The sequence below is a fragment of the Mytilus trossulus genome, chromosome 4, assembly GCF_036588685.1.
Source record: "Mytilus trossulus isolate FHL-02 chromosome 4, PNRI_Mtr1.1.1.hap1, whole genome shotgun sequence".
Taxonomy (NCBI): domain Eukaryota; kingdom Metazoa; phylum Mollusca; class Bivalvia; order Mytilida; family Mytilidae; genus Mytilus; species Mytilus trossulus.
The window spans coordinates 93420395-93441416 of record NC_086376.1 but is presented as its reverse complement, the minus strand read 5'-3'; the positions used below and the strand labels follow the sequence as shown (position 1 = coordinate 93441416).

The 21022-nt window shown below is 32.8% G+C and overlaps 2 protein-coding genes across 4 annotated transcripts in view; one reads left to right on the top strand and one right to left on the bottom strand.

Annotated features, from left to right (window-relative positions):
• Positions 1-1096: 1096 nt before the first annotated feature.
• LOC134716351 (uncharacterized) lies at positions 1097-11074 on the bottom strand. The gene is made up of 5 exons (XM_063579297.1): positions 11024-11074; positions 5468-7415; positions 4456-4690; positions 2067-2168; positions 1097-1695 (listed from the first exon to the last, which is right to left on the bottom strand). The coding sequence occupies exons 2-5, from the start codon at positions 7412-7414 to the stop codon at positions 1106-1108; spliced, it is 2874 nt and encodes a 957-aa protein (XP_063435367.1). The 5' UTR covers position 7415; positions 11024-11074; the 3' UTR covers positions 1097-1105.
• Positions 11075-20755: 9681 nt separating this feature from the next.
• LOC134716349 (semaphorin-2A-like) overlaps positions 20756-21022 on the top strand; it is an 83824-nt gene continuing 83557 nt past the window's right edge. For all 3 annotated transcript variants that reach the window (XM_063579290.1, XM_063579291.1, XM_063579289.1), the window contains exon 1: positions 20756-20868. The gene's annotated coding sequence lies outside the window, so the exon portion shown is untranslated. The remainder of the gene's footprint in view (positions 20869-21022) is intronic.

Genomic DNA, 21022 nt, shown 5'->3' with positions numbered 1-21022 from the left:
AAATCCAATATTGAGGAATTCTGAATGATTTTGAAGTTTAACAATGCTTACAACTTTTTGATTCCCAAATGACCCAGATTCCAAAACATAATTGGCAAAAAATTGACAATCCTATTTATCTGACAGCAAAAACACTTTTCTGATTGTAGGTAGGGTGTTTTTGAAAATTGATATTTTCCTAACTAAAAAACAAGACAAATATTTTAAACAGATTGTAACAAATCAAAGACAGCAGCAGTTATAATTCATAATTAACTAGAAATTAAACGTTATAATTCTAAATATTATATGTAACAAAAACAAATTAACATAACTAAAAACAATTATCACAAATCTGTACATAGTACAAACTTCAAACAACACAGTAAAATAACAGTTCATAAATATGTCTTCACAGGGGGTCTCAACATACAAGATCCCCCCCCCCCCCCCCCCCCCTGCATGTCTAGGTATACACAATATGTAACAGTACATGAATCTGATTTTGCACAATAAGTAATTTAACCATGTTAATAGTACATGAACATGTCTAGGTATACACAAAACAGAAAGGCATTAAGTCAGCTGAGTTCTCAAAACTAATACATGAAACATTAAAATACTGTTGAAAATGGATTCAGTTATACATTTTATACATAAAAGCTTATATGGTCACTTCCTTTTCCTTTAATAAGTGTTTCTATTGGGGCAGAATTATCATTTATGGAATCATGCAGGATAAGGTAAATCTTAAGTTCTAAATTTTGTTATTCATAGTTACAAATCTTTTGTTAATTTCAAATTGAAGTTCAAAACCAAAAAGTATGCATACAAAAATTTTGTTTATTCAGAGAAAATGGTATAAAAAGGTAAAATTTTACAGTAACTTTTATTTTAGTAGATAATTGTCTACAAAAATGACGAGCCTCAGTGGCTGAGAGGTCTAAGTAGTCCAACTGGCCATTTAGCTCTACATCTATTTAATGTCAATTAAACATGGACAGATCATTGAATCATTTAAATAAAACGGACACTGTGAACTTGCTGTTACAATAAATTTATGACTCAAGAACCAGGTCTATATATATATGTATAGATGGTATAGTACCATAATATTTGTACAATTTTATTTGCTAAATTTTTCTTTAAGGATAGAATCCAGTTTTGTACCTTTGGAATTAACTTTAATTTTCTTATTTGGAATATCTTCATTTTCAAGGTCTTCCCCTTCTTCTTCAGACATGTCATCAAAATGGCTGTCATCAAAAGCATCCATGTTAAATACCCGCTCAGGTTTTTTACGTTTTCTTACTGACTTTGATACAGGTGATGTTTCTATACCTAAACCTATACCTGTTTCCAAGGAAACAGATTCAGGATCAAAATTTTCATTTTTGTCAAATTCAGTTTCATCAACAAGTGTATTGTAGAAATACTTTGACAATTGTTCATCATTATTTAGAGTATTTTCATCTGATTCTTCCAGTAGGCCGACCCCTTGACCTTGAAGAAGTTTCCTAGGAACAGATTTTCTTCCTTTCCTTGGTGATTTAGAATCTGGAGAAGAGAGTACTTGTTCGACACTACTAGAATCGTCCATTTCATTATGTACTCGCCCAGACGACATCTCGTTCAGGAAGTTGACTGCCTGTTCTTCCATGTCCTCTGTAGACTCGTCTAGTCCATGTTTGACTTTCTTGTGTCTGTTTAAATTGCCTTAAAAACCAGAGATTTGAACAAATTAATTATTTTATCATGTCATAAAAATGTTAAAATAGATATAAGTTATTTTTTATTAATAACAATTCTGATATTAATCCTGGAAACATCAAATTTGTTTCTGAATTCTGCATGTCACAGTAAGAATTAAATATAAAACTTCGTCAAACCTATTTCGTCCTGTGACATGTGGCATGCAGTTTGCCAAACATTTTGAAAGACACAGACACACAGAATGTTGTTTAATTCTCAGAGCAAATTTTCATCAATTCTTCCTACAATTATTTTATTTGAGGTAAACATCAATGAGACAGCTAAAGGTCAGCATACAGCCAAATTTCTTTTTGAGTAAATCTATCAATAATTACCTTTGAGAGTAAATGTACTTCCACAGAAACAAGAGTAAGGTTTTGTATCATTGTGCATATGGAGATGTCCCTGTAAGTTATGTAACCTCCCAAACTGTTTTCCTGTAAAAAAAAATACAAAAATATGGTCACTGATGGAAAAATAATAAAAAAAGGTTAATAAATTAACAACTTAATGTAAATGGAAACAATGAATATTTTACAATATGTATAATACTGCTGTAACTGAATATAAAATTTAGCTTTCTTCAAAACTATGGGCGAACAATCAGACAAAAAACACAATATGAATTGACTGTAGAGCCAATAGAGGGCACTGTTGGGTAAATTGTCCTACCACAGACAGTCTACAACAAACTTGGGCTATGACATTTGCAGACATTTACTTTCTGCAAAAGTTTTTTTTTTTTAAAGTACATGTAATATAAATAACTTGGTTTTTTATTTGGTACATTTATTTATGTGATATAAAAATACTTTTTAATCTATAGTTTTAAAAACAACATTAAAAAATATACTTGAAGGCCCCCTTGAGGCTTTTGTAGGACTATAAGAGCCATCTTGCACCTAAAACCCTCATGGGCATTTTGAAAAGTTGGCATGCAACTTAAAAATTTAACATGAATATGGCATAGACAAATGTCACATTGTTTTATAATTCAATAATAAAACCAGATGCTCCGCAGGGCGTAGCTTTATACGACCGCAGAGGTTGAACCCTGAACGGTTGGGGCAAGTATGGACACAACATACAAGCTGAATTCAGCTCTAAATTTGGATTGTGATTTAATAGTTGACACAGCATAGGTTTCTGACACAGAATAAATGTGTTCTAATGAACCTAAAATTTTTGTTTTCTCTTAAGAGCAATTCATTATGCTGTTGAATATTAATCCTCTTAAAAAAATGTTTGAAGAAATTTTCTTTTTATTTATGAAATTTCAAATGAGAAAAATTGAACCCAATTTTTTAATCACATCCCCCTTTCCCTTATTCCAAAACTAATCTCAATTTAAATATTCTAATGGAGTTTGCAACAATAACTACTCATTTAAATACATCATAAAATATTAAGATGTAAAAAAACTGCTTGTTATCACTGAATGGTAAAGATTATTTAAATTTATCAGTTGGTAGTAAAAAGTGAATATACATTGTATATTGTATATAACAAAGATTTAAGTTGATTCTGGACAAAGAAAGATAACTCCAATTAAAAAAAAATCTTGCAATAAGATATTTCTTGCTTACTATTCTGGACAAAGAAAGATTACTCTAATTAAAAAAAAATTTGCTATTTCACAATATTGTGAAATTAGATATTTCTTGCCATTGCACAATACTGTGCAATTGAAAAGACTTGCTATTGCACAATACTTAATATAATAATTTTAGATCCTGATTTGGACCAACTTGAAAACTGGGCCCATAATCAAAAATCTAAGTACATTTTTAGATTCAACATATCAAAGAACCCCACCGATTCATTTTTTGTCAAAATCAAACTAAGTTTAATTTTGGACCCTTTGGACCTTAATGTAGACCAATTTGAAAACATGACCAAAAGTTAAGAATCTACATACACAGTTAGATTCGGCATATCAAAGAACCCCAATTATTCAATTTTGATGAAATCAAACAAAGTTTAATTTTGGACCCTTTGGGCCCCTTTTTCTTAACTGTTGGGACCAAAACTTCCAAAATCAATACCAACCTTTCTTTTGTGGTCATAAACATTGTGTTTAAATTTCATTGATTTCTATTTACTTAAACTAAAGTAATTGTGCAAAAACCAAGAATAATGCTTATTTGTGCCCTTTTTTGGCCCCTAACTCCTAAACTGTTGAAACCGAAACTCCCAAAATCAATCCCAACCTTTCTTTTGTGGTCATAAACATTGTGTTTAAATTTCATTGATTTCTATTTACTTAAACTAAAGTTATTGTGCAAAAACCAAGAACAATGCTTGTTTGTGCCCTTTTTTGGCCCCTAATTCCTAAACTGTTGAAACCAAAACTCCCAAAATCAATCCCAACCTTTCTTTTGTGGTCATAAACCTTGTGTCAAAATTTCATAGATTTCTATTAACTTAAACTAAAGTTATAGTGCGAAAACCAAGAAAATGCTTAATTGGGCCCTTTTTGGCCCCTAATTCCTAAAATGTTGGGACCAAAACTCCAAAAATCAATACCAACCTTCCTTTTATGGTCATAAACCTTGTGTTAAAATTTCATAGATTTCTATTCACTTTTACTAAAGTTAGAGTGCGAAAACTAAAAGTATTCGGACGACGACGACGACCACGACGACGACGACCACGACGCCAACGTGATAGCAATATACGACGAAAATTTTTTCAAAATTTGCGGTCGTATAAAAAGAGAATTACCACAAAATTTGCACTGGAAAGGTTTAGTTTTACTGTGAACCACTTGGTGGGCTTTGAGGGTTTGTGGCTGAGTAAATGTTTTGCCACACACTTCACATTTGAATGCTCTGGTGGCATTATGGATTAATACATGCCGCATCATGTTAGCTTTCTGGTTGAATGATCTTCCACAAATATCACAGGCAAAGGGTTTCTGTCCAGAGTGAGTGAACTGGTGAGCCTTTAAATGATGCTCCTGAAAAACAAATAAAGCATTTATTACATATTCATGAGTATCAGATGTTTTGTAAACCAAAGTATCATGCATATATTAATCAATGAAAGCCAAGGAGAAGAAAACTTAACTACAAATGTTTCTACTGACATTATGAGATAACTTGCACAATGGCAAATATGTAAGAGAATTGAACTTGAGTGCAGGAGGCCATGGGTTTGATCCAAAGCCGTTTCTGTAAAATATTTTTTTTCAAACATGGTATTTGTTGCTTTTACATTCATCATACATACATTTACATATATTGTACATGAAATAATGAGTTATCAGAAAGAATTGTTTGTTCGGATATTCAGAGTCAGAAAATATGTTCAGGAACTGGTAGGATCACATAAAGTGACATATTTCTTACTTTACACTGTTACTCTGTGAACTAACACATAACAAATCTGGCTCAGTGTGTCCATTCAGTATTAAATAAAGTAGGATGTTTAAGGTATTCATTAAAATCATCCTATTAATGAGTGTGAAATATTTTCAACTAGATAAACACAAGTCATTGGAATAAGCTGAAATACTTTTTAAGGAATTTTAGGAAAATGTACAAACGTGCATCGTTGACTTTTTTCTCTCCATCAAATCAAGATTATCTATTTGAATGTTTAATTTTGGAGTTCTTTTTATGAATGATACATGAATGGGTTACGTCAGAATAAAAAAGAAATATGTTTACATAACTATCCAGCAAGTCTGTCTGCATAGTTTTTATCTTTTTTTTCTGTAACCATGGTAACTTACCTTCATAAAATCCATACCACACTCTGTACAAATGTAAGGTCGTGACCCTTCATGTGTGATCATGTGATCTTTCAGCTGACTAGGATACCTAAAGACTTTCCCACAATATTTACAGATAAGTTCTTCTCTTTTTTCATGAAGCACTAAATGAAGTTTTAAAGCCTTAACAGAATCAAATTCTTCACCACATTCATCACATTTCTCTATGTCAGAATTATGTTTTTCTTTATGAGTCCGTAACTCACTAGGGTAAGCAAAGCCCCTTCCACAAATATCACAAATATAAGGCCTACTTTCTAGATGAACAGTCTGGTGTCTTTTGAGATGACTTATTTGTGTAAACTCCTTCCCACAAATAGTACACACATGTGGTTTAATGTTATCATGTGTCAACATGTGTGTGTTAAGGTGGCTTAGTTGTTTAAAATATTTTCCACACACCATACAAAGATGTGGTTTAATACCATTGTGATCTAATATATGAGTGATCAAGTTGTGTTTGGTTGTGTAAGATTTTGAACAAAGTTGACATTGCCATCGTTTTTGTTCGCCATTCTGAACGAGCTGAGTATCAAGAATTTGCACATTAATTTCCATGCGATCTAAGTTTTTATGAAGTTCTTCATCGTTATCGGCCTCAATAGCTTTCAACTTTTCCATTACATGATAATATGTCTTTTTTTGTTCAGTTTTACTCTTTGTATCTTCATCATCGCTTGGATCTTCAGGTACAATATCCTCGTAAGTATTTTGACCTTTCTTGAAATTAAGAGACATTATTCCTCCCGACATTAAGTCTGTTGGGGTCAAATGTTCTATGTTACTTTGAGATTTTTTGGTGACTATGGACACAGTCACAACAGTACCAGTGTGGCCAACTGATGTTGTCATGACAGCTGGTGCAGCAGCTTTATTAAAACTAGGGGAGGTAATTGCAAAGGGATGTAACTTTTGTTGTAACTTTTTCATTTCTGGAGACATTTGTGCAGTTTCTGATTCATTATCATAGATATGCTCGACAGATGCATAAATAGAATCATTGGATTTGGGGAGAAATTCATCATGAAATTCTTCCTCTGATGTAACGGCATCCTCTTGTTTTATCTGTACAAATGTAGGTTTCTTCCCTTTTCTCTTCCTTGATGCTTTCCCTTCTTTATCAAAATCTGTAGTAAAAGAATCATCAATCTCAGGTCCTTGGTATACTAGTGGATCATTGTTTAGAAGATTGTTTTTCAAAGATGTGTATTCCTCATCCCAAACATTCACACTTTCAAATTTTTCAGCAGTAGCACGAATAAAGTTATCAGCTTCGGGATGATCAAAGTCTTGGTTTTCACCTGATGAATAAGAATATCTTTTTTTATCAGTTTCTTCTTGATCTTCACTGACAACAGAGGGTGAAACTTCAGAACTTATTTGTGACTTAATATCCTCTAGATTTGGGATAAAAGTAGTATCTTTGTCGATTTCCAGAACGTCTACACCAACATCTGGTCTAACATCAGTCTGTGCCATCAGCTTCCTAGGTCCTGTACATATTCTACCCAGCAGTGTGAATTTAACCAATTTAGGCACATCTAAGCTCTTGTTCACAGGTGGCACACTTGTGGTGTCACTGTTAAAATCATTGACATTTCTGGTAATACTGTCTTTGCATAAAGTCATAAAATTTCTTTGATTTTGTAAAGAGTTGATATTTTTTATATACATCCTTCTGATATCCTGATGTGTTTCTAATTTCAAATCTTCCCTTTCTTCATCTTGTAGTTTATTGACAGCACATGTTGTCTGTTCATCTTTGTCGGTTGTTTTAGATAATACTGGACTGGTAGTTAGATGAACCCTCATAATATTAAGAGGAGGTATGTTTTCTGAGTAAAGCAAGGGTGCATCTTTATCATCTGTTTCACAATCCTCTTGTGGGTTACCATCCTCATCCTCCATTCTGTAGAATAAAGAGAGAAAGATGAAGATCACAACTGCTTAAATTTGCTTCTTATTTGTGTGTTAATTCTATACAATGCATATCTCAATAAAGTTGCCAAATTCTGGTGAAATTAAAAGGTGTAATTGCCTAATTGACTATTTTTGTTTTGACTGTAACATTTTATTACAGTGGGGAAAAGGTAATTAATTAAATTGTACGATGAATGACTACAGATAACAATGATGACATTACACTATTACACTATTGTTTCAGATAAGGGTGAAGGTTGGTACTTATTGAAATGTTTAATACCGCTGCCCTTTAAAGCTTGCTGTATGGGCTTTGCTCATTGTTGAAGGCCGTACGGTGACCTATAATTGTTAATAGATGTGTCATTTTGGTCTTTTGTGGATAGTTGTCTCATTGGCAATCATATATATGTTCAGTGTGAGCCAAGGCTCCATATTGAAGGCTGCACTTTGACCTATAATGGTATACTTTTACAAATTGTGACTTGGATGGGGAGTTGTCTCATTGGCACTCATACCACATCTTCTTATATCTACATGTATTACATGTACATGTATGCTTTATTAGATTCTTTTATTTTATTTTGTTATGTGTATTATGTTATGTGTGGAGAAACTAGAAAAATTATTTGAATAAACAATAAACTGGAAAGTGCATTATGCAATTAGGTAATATGGATTCTTTGGAATTTTCACTTAAATAACAGTAAGATGTACAGGTGGGCAACCTCTTCATAATGTTACAAAACAGAGTAGACTAACATGGGAATAGCTTATTTTAATCTTCACAGAGATTAGTTTATTGATTGATTACTGTTTAATGCTGCTTTCAGCATTGATGGCTATTTTGAATTTATAATTATCATAATCTTTTTATTTCTTTTGTTTGTATAAAAGAATGTGTGAGATATATGTCCATGAAACAGTTTATTTACTTACACTCTACAGTATTTATTTGATCCAGGAAAAAATATTCTATATTGTGTGATGAGGTTACTTCCCTTGCATGGTAAGTATTTAGGTGGTACCCAACACATTCACTAAAATTAATTTGGCTCGTTTAATTTTCATAAAATTTTGACAATCTATCTACTTTGACCCTTAAACCAAAATATAAAAATTTCAAAAACTTTGAACCAACAGTTTGTCAGAAAAAATACACTGGTTGTATAGCAGTTTAACAAACACCAATTTTTATCATTGAGAAGCTTAATATTCCCATTACAACACAACCTAATTAAAACATTTTGCTGACTTTACAGAGTTATCTCCCTGTAGAGTTAGCCAGCATGAATGGGTTGGGCTAGGGAAGTGTTGACCTAGAACACAGAGGTCTCCCAATCAAGTCTTTGAGGACATAATGTGATTTCCCAATAAGAACTATGCTCTTCAGAACTTTACCAATTGAACTATTCAACATAAACTTAAGAAAGGAAATGGGTATGTGTCAAAGCGACATCAACCCGACCATAGAGGCTAAGAGCAGACAACATACCTTTTAGTCTTATTCCAGATTCAAACTTTTTACAGCAAATGTTCAACTAATTTAGATATTCCAGAGAGCTTGCATCACTCATATTCCTTCTGTGTATGAGTCTGATGGAATAAGGAAATTCTGTGTAGTACATTATTTTAAAAGAGATTAGAAAATAATATACCTATTTAGATAACATGTGAAAACAAGATATTAAAAAGAAAGAAATTCCTATGTTTGATGGCAGTTCTGGTTATCGACTTTATCTCCAAAAATGACCATTGGATGATATTTCCTATTAACTTGTATATTGTTTTGGTAAATTTTCCAGTTTATGCGACCACTGCCTCATGGTTAAGTTAACTGCCTTTAAGTTTAACTATGGGATGGACTCACACTTTGAAAACATAATTGTTTCATTATTTGTTATGAGCTTTGAATTAGCTTTCAGTAACTGTGAGTGCTCTCAGAATTTTACTTTGTGTTGTGTGTGAATTTGTTCAGTTTGTCTTTGTATTACTCTGTCAGAGTGGTTTTAAAGTTCTTTTCGACTTTTTTGGTTCTAGTTATACTCTTTCTTAGTTTAGAGGACGAGTTTAGTGCAGTAAACATGTTTACCCACAACCACATTCTGAATGTGCTGTCTCAAGTCAGGTACCTGTAATTAAATGGTTGTCTTTTGTTTTTTGCTGTATATAATATTTCTTTTTTGTGTATTGTTTTGTACATAAATCTGGCAATCTATTTTCTTGTTTTTTTGTTTGGATTGTTTTACATTTATTACTTTCAGGCTTTTTATAGCTAATTATGAGATACATGTATCATGGGTTTGGCTCATAGTGTTGTTAACTTTTATAAACATCCCTTTGTCTCTGGTGGAGAGTTGTTCAATAGGCAATCATACTGCTGCACATCTTTATAAACACAGACCAGAAAACAAAATACCCCATCCAGCCATTTTAAAAAAGGAGGGATTCCCAACCCAGGATAAAGGGGGCATTCCAACTATATGTTCCCATTCAAATGGATTCATCGGCCAAAACAAAGGGGGGTTCCAACCAGGGTTTCCCCTGGGTCAATTATTTTTTTCGCCACCTCTTTCGCCAAAACAACATATTTTTTGCCACTTTATTATTTTTTTCGCCAAGTAACACATATATAAATTTTCCTTTTAAAATTTTCTTTTTTTTTCCAGCCAACCCCCCAATATTGACCAAAAATTATGAAATTAATAGTCAGAGTTCATATATATACCATATATATTAACATATATCAAGGAAAAAATTATAAAAAATGAATTTTTAAGAAATTTTTTCTGCAAATATATAGAGGTCAAATGGACAATATTTGTTAAGGATTATTGAACTGATATTTATTAAATAGCCAAAAATATTAAAAAGTATTATTTATAATTTTTCTTTCTATTCTAAACCAGAAATAATTACACTTTTTAAACAGCCCATAATACTTAAGGTAAGGGACTAGTAACCGAAACATATCTGCTATAGCCTATAGTCATGATAGTAGTCTCAGGAAATATAAACTTTAAAAAAATCATTATAATTTATTTCATTAAACATTATAATTGTTGATATTCACATTTGTTTGTTATTCTAAATTTTGTTTATATTTTTTACAAATTGTAACAGTTGATTTATATATGTCAATGATCGAAGAGTTTATTATAATATTCCAATCAACTGGGTTAATAACTTTACATTTAAGGCCTCAAAACTATTTTTCCCTTGGCCTATACAAATATTTTGACCACGCCCCCTGTCAATGATGGAGTGAAAATGGCGGAGGATAAAACAAACAACAAATCAATCTTTCTTCCTCTTTTATTTTTTCAGAAATAAATATTATCAACATATATGGCTTGGCAATTTCATGTCGATATTGGCACTTTGTTCAACATTTTTCAGAGGTAAAATATTGTGGAAAGACAGACCGAAAAATGGAGGAGACTGATCGACCACCCATAATTTTAAACCGAAACTGACGGCGTATTTTGGTTTGAAGGCGAAATAGACATATATAAATTGGTCATATGTACAATTGTGCAAATGCTTTTTATCCTTTAAGTGCATACTTAACAAAGATACACCGAAGGAATAACAAACCTGCATGGATAGAGTGATCGCTGCAGTTTTCTTGCATTTATTTGCGTATGAATATATTTCGTCTGCCAAAGAGCACCTGCAAGAAATATGTGTATTTGGTTGCAAAATTATCAGCACTTAATGTCTAGCGTATAAATGCTACTTTTCATTTCTTTTACTTGGTTCATTTATTAGTTATGAAAAAAATCTATATGATTTTTATCATCATATGCAGTGGATTATATTTATCGGAGGGTTATAAAACCGCCACATTATGCATGCTGACCACTGACTGAGTGTGTTTTATGTCATCACCGATTTATTGTAACATGTCAGGGCAGGTGAATTAGACATGTTATTTTTGAGCAGCTAGTCTAAAGTTTTAGCACATGTATAATTTCCGAAATTACATCTTTTAAAGATAAAAAGAAAACTTTGAAAATGTTTGAAGAGAGATAACTCTTGCCAACTCTTTATCTTTCTCTCTTTCCCCAAGGGTGACTGGGGTATAGAAATATGGTCACTTGGTCTTCTCCCGACCGGCAGTAAAACGCTTGCCGAAGTGGGGCGGCCGTTTGGCTGTGCGGGATGTATCAGGTAGCAATACACAGTTAGGAAAAAAACTTAAAATTGACACTCATAATTTTTAAACACCCCCTTTCCCCTCCTGTCTAACAAAGAAGGCTTTACTTGTGTGTTATGCATGTATATACTTGTAGAAAGAGAATCTTCCATAGATTTGATTTCTAATGGTCATAAGGGTGAAATATAATCCCTTTTGGGTGTAACCATGGCAACAATCTGCATTTCTTAGATACAAAATATAGCAAAAAAGGGGGGTGAACATGTCACAAAAGTCTCCAAAATTTAGTCTAAAGGAAAATTTCAATGAATTACAGTGATACCTTTCCTGAATCCATAGGTTTATATCTATCAAGTGGTCCAAAAAAAATCATATGTCTTCCTGCTCGTTTTTCCATAAAATTGAATTGAAAAGATCGAGCGCAAAATCTTTGTTGATAAACACTACAATAATTTATGGACCTATGAACGGTACGGATAGGAAAATACGGACTGTCAATCATTGAAATGGCCTATAAAACATGTTAAAATCAATCTAAATGTTCATATAAACCCACTAAGAAGGCTATATTATTCTTCATTTACCTAAAAATCAATTTTATTGTACAAAAACTTTCATATTTAAAAAATTCACAGGGGCCATAATGCGAAACTAAACTTCTAACTGTGTATTGCTACCTTAAGGATTAACATTTTTTTTCCCAATTCCACTTTAAATGGATTTCTGTTTTCTACTAGTTAAAACGAGCATTTTCGCCTGCTAGTTTTGAAAATCGGTTCAGAAATAAATATTTTATGAAGGTTAGCAGTTGACACTGAAATGCAACAAAAAAGTGATTTTATGAAACATGCCATGTCAAAGTGCATTTTCTCCTTTTTTAGTCAATTTTCTAAAACTATACCTTCTAAGCCTGTCTTTCCTTGTTTAAAAACCTAAATTAACCTTAACAGTAGACAACTTTTACAAGTTAAAGCTATTTTAAAGCTCTAGAATGTCAATTTTGTTGTGTATTACCATACCAAGGCCTTGGTTAAAATCTAGTCAATACTGAATTTATTTATAACAGCGGGGAAAAAATTGGGCTTAATTCATGCTAAATTGTGACTTTATACTTGCTAAATTAATAAATTTGATTTAGTCGCATGAAAAAATATAAAGCGTTCCCTTCTAAGGTTTCTACATAACGCGCAATCTTCTTTTCCAAGGGCTAGCCAATAAAGTATCAATTAATAACGGAACCAAGTCTATGTGTCAAAATGTCTATATTGGTTGCTAAGGACAATAAACAACAAAACTAACATACATTGTCATACTAAAGGTTGTTTCTTCCTTAGAATTGTATCTATAACCTAAATATCAATAGTTTTGTGGTATGTTTGTCTGAAAAAAAGGCAATTATTTGCTTTGTCAAATGCCATAAGGTAGCAATACACAGTTAGGAAAAAAACTTAAAATTGACACTCATAATTTTTAAACACCCCCTTTCCCCTCCTGTCTAACAAAGAAGGCTTTACTTGTGTGTTATGCATGTATATACTTGTAGAAAGAGAATCTTCCATAGATTTGATTTCTAATGGTCATAAGGGTGAAATATAATCCCTTTTAGGTGTAACCATGGCAACAATCTGCATTTCTTAGATACAAAATATAGCAAAAAAGGGGGGTGAACATGTCACAAAAGTCTCCAAAATTTAGTCTAAAGGAAAATTTCAATGAATTACAGTGATACCTTTCCTGAATCCATAGGTTTATATCTATCAAGTGGTCCAAAAAAAATCATATGTCTTCCTGCTCGTTTTTCCATAAAATTGAATTGAAAAGATCGAGCGCAAAATCTTTGTTGATAAACACTACAATAATTTATGGACCTATGAACGGTACGGATAGGAAAATACGGACTGTCAATCATTGAAATGGCCTATAAAACATGTTAAAATCAATCTAAATGTTCATATAAACCCACTAAAAAGGCTATATTATTCTTCAATTACCTAAAAATCAATTTTATTGTACAAAAACTTTCATATTTAAAAAATTCACAGGGGCCATAATGCGAAACTAAACTTCTAACTGTGTATTGCTACCTCAAGTTCGCAGTCACGTCCGGTCAGATTGGGGACGTTAAATCCGATGTCTTCGTGTAAGGAGAGTGCCACGCTCTTTGCACGTTAAGAACCCTTGCAACAACTCTCTGAGGGGTCCGTAGGTGGCCTGTTGCAAGGCAAAATTTCTGTCCCTATCCAATATACCCTCTTTTTCCGGTGGCAGTCCAAATTTCTCCGACCATCATCCCAGGTGGCCTCTAATGTATCAACCTACCTATTGTATTTATTGTGAACTTGTTCTCGTCCTGAATATGCATGAACTATTTGCCACTGGACGTTAAGCAACCAACAATCAATCAATCAATCAATCAATCTTTCTCTCTTCTCCCCCTGTTTTCTTCTTGTCACTGACTTTTCTAAGTGACCATTCAATCAGTGAACTTTACAACAGTCGTCAGATGTGAAAAGATGTTGACTGACCATGTATTGAGATATCTAGACATACATGTAGAAAAGGAAAATCCTGCTTCAGTACCTGAACTACCTGCACTGTTATAATATTGTGTTCACATTTTGATGAAAATAGGAATGCCTTACCTTCAATCGACAAGCTGGAATCATTAGCATCAAATTGGTTAAAATCTTAGGGGGATTCGTCAGAGGTCTCATAAGGTGGTTACTGTTGGGGGTACCTTCATGACGAATAACACTAAAAATTCTTACCATTGAAACGACCAAGGAATTACTATACAAATCCTTGTAATGATGTTAACCATAATTTTTTGGTGCGTGACAATAAAATATGCACTCTCTTATAGACAAGTAATAAAATTTAATTTAATTTTTAGGCAGTTAAGCTGCCTTATGCGAGCACCCTGGATTTGTGTTCTACCCAATAAATTCTGAAATACCTGCCATTGTTATTATCAAGCTGGAAATTATGTTATTTATAACTTATTGGACATTTTTTTCATATTTTTTATTCTGGATTACAAAAAATATGACCAGAAAAACTTTAAATGATCGTCGATTTTCCCAAAAGTTTTGAAGTTGCACATAGGAAGTAGAGCACATTAGGAATCCTTATGTATTTTATTATCCCCTGAGCTTTTGGCTAAGATTTCAAAGAACAAATGTATGAAATATTTAATCGCCGAAAATCTCTAAAGACAAGAAGTTTAGATTTCCCAAATTGCAAAAGTGGTAGGAATATTGTTTATTGTTTGTCATCAATACGTAGTCATCTACGTCAGTAGTCTATTAAAATAAGTTCGACTGATCACGCTTTTGGCGGCAATTTTGAATTAGAAGACGAAAATTCGTATCTTTTCAATTTGGACGCAGGGGTTCAAATTAGCGGTGGTCCGAGGTCTGCGACCTTCCACTTTTGCAGTCAGACTTTCTACTTGGTTACTAGCTAGCCTACGCCCGACATGCCGACGGGCCTTGAAAGAAATTAAAAAAAAATGTAACTTTCCAAACATTTTTATCAAAGTTTTCTAATTAACGATCTCAAACTTATTTTCATCATTACTATCCATGACAGCGATGTTCAATTTGTTCAACCGCTAGATTTATACAAAAAATCGCAAAGAAATAATGTGTAAATCCGAGTAAAATCGTATCTCACTCCATCTGTCAAAAAACAACATTGAAAACAAAATGGCTGCCATGAGAAGACAATATCGGAACCGATTCTGGAAGCGGATAATGGTAATCCCGGATTTTGGCTATCATTTTTTAAAAAAATCCAAAATATTTTGTACACAAATTTTAATGTCAAAATCCGATACAATGTGACAGCTGGGAACAGTTTATCTAACAATACATATGTTCCTGGTAACAGTATAATTTTTTTTATCAGTGATAAATGTTGGTAATGCATGTTAGATGCTTTTAAAGTAAAACATATTACTGTATTTATTTCTTTTCAATTTTGATGGGTCAGTTGAAATAGCTGGAAGTTTCTTATATAAAAAAAAAGAGGTATGATTGCCAATGTCCACAAGAGACCAAAATGACACAGACATTAACAACTATAGGTCATTGTACGGCCTTCAACAATGAGCTAAGCCCATACCACTGTTTTTACAACATAGTCAGCTATAAAAGGCCCCGAGAAGACAATATAAAACAGTTCAAACGAGCAAACTAATAGCCTTATTTATATATAAACAAATATCTAAAAACAAATATGTAACACATAAACAAACGACAACCACTGAATTACTGGCTCCTGACTTGGGTCAGGCACAAATAGTGCAACTACATATATGATACCTGAATGTAAGCAAATCTTATTATATATAGGTGAAGTCCATTGGGCCACTCTATAACTCCTCCTGTTTGATAACTTTGAAATGGATGAGATCCCCACCTCTCGACCATATACATTCATGTATGAGACTAAACAACTAATCAAATGAAATATAGGGGAAGTCCCCAGGGTCAACCCACCCTCATGTTTAAGAACTTGGAAACAGTCGAGATCCCCACCCCTAAACCATATTTATTCATGTATGGGACAATATATAAATAATCAAATGAAATATAGGGGGAGTACCTGGGGGTCACCCCAACCCTCCTGTTTGATAACTTGGTAACGGTCTAGATCCCTACCCATAAACCATATATCTTCATGAAGGGGACAATATAACAAATCAAATGAAATATGTAGGGGAGTCCCTGGGGATCACCCCACCCCTCCTATTTGAGAACTTGGAAACAGTTAAGATCACCAATCTTAAACAATATATATTCATGTATGGGACAATATTACAAATCAAAGGAATGGTGAGGGGGTCTCGAGGGTCACTGTTCATCCTCCTGTTTGAGAACTTGGTAACAGTCAAGATCCCCACCCCTAAACCATATATATTCATGAATGGGACAATATAACAAATTATATGAAATATAGGTGGAGTTCGTGGTGCCACTCTACCCCTTCCTATTTGAGAATTTATAATGGTCGAGATCCACAATCTTAAACCATATATATTTATGTATGGGATAATATTACAAATCAAATGAATTATAAGGGGGTCCCTATGGTCACTGTACACCCTCCTGTTTGAGAACTTTGAAAAATTTGAGATCCTCACCCCTTAACCATATATACTCATGTATGGGACTATATAGCAAATCAAATGAAATAATCAGGAAGTCCATATGGTCACCATACCCCTCCTGTTTAAGAACTTGGAAACAGTTGGGATCCCCACCTCAAAATAAAATGAAATATAGGGGGAGTCCCTGCAGTCACCCCACCCCTCCTGATTGAGAAATTGGAAAAACTCAAGACCTCAAACTTTAAATTAAACCATATATATTCATGTATGAGAACTGATCAAATGAATTATAGGGACAGTCCTTAGGGTCACCCTACCCACTCCTGTTTGATAACTTAGTGTACTGTTGAACACAAACTCAGATTTTTTTTCCAGGGAAGCAAGTTTATTCATACTTTTACAAGCTCGTACTAAAGTCAATTTGAACAACTAACAGTCAACCAATACTAACGTTAACTATCAACTAGAAGAACTGCAATCATTGCAAACTTGTACCACTGCAGACTCATGACCATGAAAAAAATATACTTGATATATGTGTTGCTTTTGAAAACTTAATTTGACAATGTTTGTTCTTTTTTAAAATCTTTAAAAAAAAGTTGAAGCAACATTGCCAGTTTTAAAATTATGCCTTGGTTTTTGGTTAACTGCCTACAGCGCTTACAGTGCTTTGATTTAATAAAAATGACAATTCATATTGATTTTTTTCCAAAAATAACAGTAACTGTAATTACTTTAGACCTCTGACAAATCAAGGTAAAATCTTAATCAATTTGACGGTAAAGGTTATTACTAGTACTTCTCCGTAATAATCCCTACCGTTATTTTTTTTTAAAAATGAGCTTGATTGTCAAATTCAGTTGAAAGAAATTGTACATTTTATTGTCAAGCTGCTGCACCAAAAATTACCATCAACTTCATTTGGCATTTTTTTTTTACTATAATTCATCATGAAGGTACCCCCATACGACTCTCTTTTATCAGCACTTTTGAAATTGATCTGCAGAAGCATATCCAGGATTTGTTGTTAGGTGACACTCCTGAAAATAAAAAGCATATTTTTACAAAGAAATTGGCTGTAATTTCACTTATCAACTTCAATTATATATTTTTTCTTGTTTTATTGGGGAGGTGTGCCGGGCCTCATCTGAATCTGGACCTGATTTGTGAAAAAAATTTAAATAACAGGTAGTGACATTTATCAATAGTTGAATATGATACAAATCTAAGTTGGTAAACACCACTTAAGTAAAATTGAGAATGGAAATGGGGAATGTGTCAAAGTGACAACAACCTGACCATAGCAAAGACAGCAGCAGAAGGTCACCAACAGGCTCAATATAGCGAGAAATTCCCACGGTCAGAGGCAACCTTCAGCTGGCCCCATAACAAATATATACCGGTACTAGTTCAGTGATAATGAACGCCATACTAAACTCCAAATTGTACACAAAAAAAACAAAATTAAAAATAATACAAGACTAACAAAGGCCAGAGGCTCCTGACTTGAGACAGGCGCAAAAATGTGGCGGGGTTAATCATGTTCATGAGATCTCAACCCTCCCCTATACCTCCCAATGTAGAAAAGTAAAAGAATAACAATATGCATATTAAAATTAAGTTCAAGAGAAGTCTTGAGTCTGATGTCTGAGGATGTAACAAAAGAAAATAAATAAAATGACAATATAAATACATAAATAACAACAGACTACCAGCAGTTAACTGACATGCCAGCTCCAGTGGTAGCACTTTTTGGCTTATTTAGTTTTTCATTATGCATGTTATATTGAATGTACTAACACAAAAAAATTGCTGTCATATTTTATGGACAATATATGTTATATTTATTTTGCTTTATTAGAACTTTGACGTAGATGTTTTTATTGGATTTGTTTTCTACTTTTTTTCAACCAAAAAATTAAAGAAATTACCATTTTTAATGATTCAAAGAAAAATTATATTGTCATTTATTAACATTTGTTAATGCACATTTTAATTTTAATTTAAAGTTCTCTCTGTTCTGGTGCTGAATTTGAAGTATTATATGCCAAATTAGAATACAAACAGAGTTCAGAATTCAATTCAAGGGTGTATTGTAGGGATGGTCATTTTTTTTAAAATTCAAATACAAAGCTTGTGACAATGATTTTACTTCCTTACAGTAAGCCCCTATAGTACATATATAGTTCAATAAGAAATGTAATAAAATGCACAAATAAATGAATTAAATGACTGATAGACTAAGAGTAAGAAAAATTTACGTGCAATTTTAATTTAAATTTAAGAGTTCTCCCTCTTTGAGTATAACAATTTAAATGTCAAATTAAAATATAACAAAAGTGTGTATTCATTGAAGCTTGTATTGTACAAATGGTCTTTCTAATCATAACTCAAACCCTTTATAACAGTACTTTGTATTCCTGTTATAAAGCTCCATTGACTCTTCACAGGGCTAGACGAAGTGTACTTTTGTAATTACATATATTCATATATTCAATGGCTAATTATTCACAATTGTTCATTAGCTTTTGAAGATAAACTTAAGTCTGTGAATTTGCCATTTAGACAGTATCCAGGAATAAACCAATTTTTGCACAGTTTTCAAACAACCATGACAATCTATGGTTCATATTAATATTGATGACTTTTTTAAGTCATTCCAGATATAATGATTCTTCAATCATCAAACTTATCAATATTCCTTGGATGTCTTTTGTGAATACTAATTAAATATTCAATAGATATAAGAAGATGTGGTATAAGTGCCATTGAGACAACTCTCCATCCAAGTAACAATATGTAAAAGTAAACTATTAAAGGTAAAATATACAGTCTTCAACATGGCGCCTTACCTCTCACCGAACTGCAAGCTATAAAGGGACTCAAAATTACTAGTGTAAAACCTTTCAAACAGGAAAACAAACAGTTTTAATTTATATAAAAAAATATCGAAAACACCTCAAAAAACGCTCCGGGTGGCCACTTCCAATGTATACAAGTTCATATGTCATGCTGCTGGAAAAGTTACACCTCAAGCTTGAAAATATGTGAATAGGTGGCGAAAACTATCAGGAATTTATGATAAGGCCAATAAAATTCCCATGACCTTTTCTTGGTCATCATTCTCGGTGTTCCAGACTGGGTTTTTTTATCAACCATTTTTTTCAGTTTTGGCACTTTTGGTATTCCACTCTTACATTATCGACGTTACACACCACATGAAACCCAAACAATATGGGAAAAGGTTACATTTTACCTAGGCAATATATGAAAAGGATTACATTGTAAAAACCTAAAGTATACCCCCTCCCCCTGGGAATAAAACAACAACCAATGAACATCAGATTCCTAACTTGGGACAGGTGTAAACATATGCAGCAGGTTCAAATATTTAAATAGGTACCAACCTACACCCTTACCTGAAACAATAGTGTAATATAGAAAAGCACTGTGTGATATATTATACTACACACTGCATGGGTATTATGTTTATATATCTTGTGTCACAATATATGTTCCTACATTTATTTATTTTTTGGATGAAATTTTCTTTTCATCAGGACCAGAAATCAGTTGGATTTTCAGATAGTTCTGTTTAGTCTCACTCTGCATTTTTATCTGATTGACAGACTGTTGTCAGAATTACCATCCATTCCATGGACTTTAAAAAATAATGAAAATTGTACTAGTATGAACTTTTTTGCCTATTTTATATCTTAGGGTTACCTTTTTGTACTCAATTGTAAGATAATGACTTTTAAATAAAGTTTGTGTAATGTTCCATTTTACTGACCTAGTGATAAAGCTTCAGGTATATTCATGTTGTATCTCTTCATCTAGTTTTGCCTTCAAATCCCAAGCTTTCCCTCATAGTTAGTACCTTATCGGTCATATTTTGTCAATCTTTGATAGTTTTGAACTTGTAGGACACCTTTCTTTCATACTTTATACTTATTCCATTAAAAAATTCTCACAGGCATGTTAAAATTTCTCTTAAGATTTTAAAAATGTGTTAAAACATTGTTTACCTTTTAAATATAATTTTAATATATATTGAAATGTTACAGGTGCTTTTGAAAACATGACGAAAAAGGATTTTTTATTGTAACCTTGTACACGGACAGTTAGCCAGCTTCAGCTTCTGCTTTATGACTGTGAGATGCCTGAATAGTAAGTGATCTTTAAAAAGTAACATTTAATACTGTGTTAAGTGGCTTTATAGGATTTAACACTGATAGGTGACCATTTCTTTTTCCTCTTTTTTAATGTGTATAGATTTTATTACTTGCTTCTTTATTCAAACTTCTCGATTTTATGACCATAT

What these genes read in the sequence shown, in the direction of transcription:
- LOC134716351 (XM_063579297.1), bottom strand. Translation starts at nt 7,414, where the DNA reads ATGGAGGATGAGGATGGTAACCCACAAGAGGATTGTGAAACAGATGAT. An exon ending in GTGGTATGGATTTTATGAAG is followed by an intron (nt 4,691 to 5,467) that starts GTAAGTTACCAT and finishes TTTGTTTTTCAG; the next exon opens with GAGCATCATTTAAAGGCTCA. An exon ending in AAGTACATTTACTCTCAAAG is followed by an intron (nt 1,696 to 2,066) that starts GTAATTATTGAT and finishes CTGGTTTTTAAG; the next exon opens with GCAATTTAAACAGACACAAG.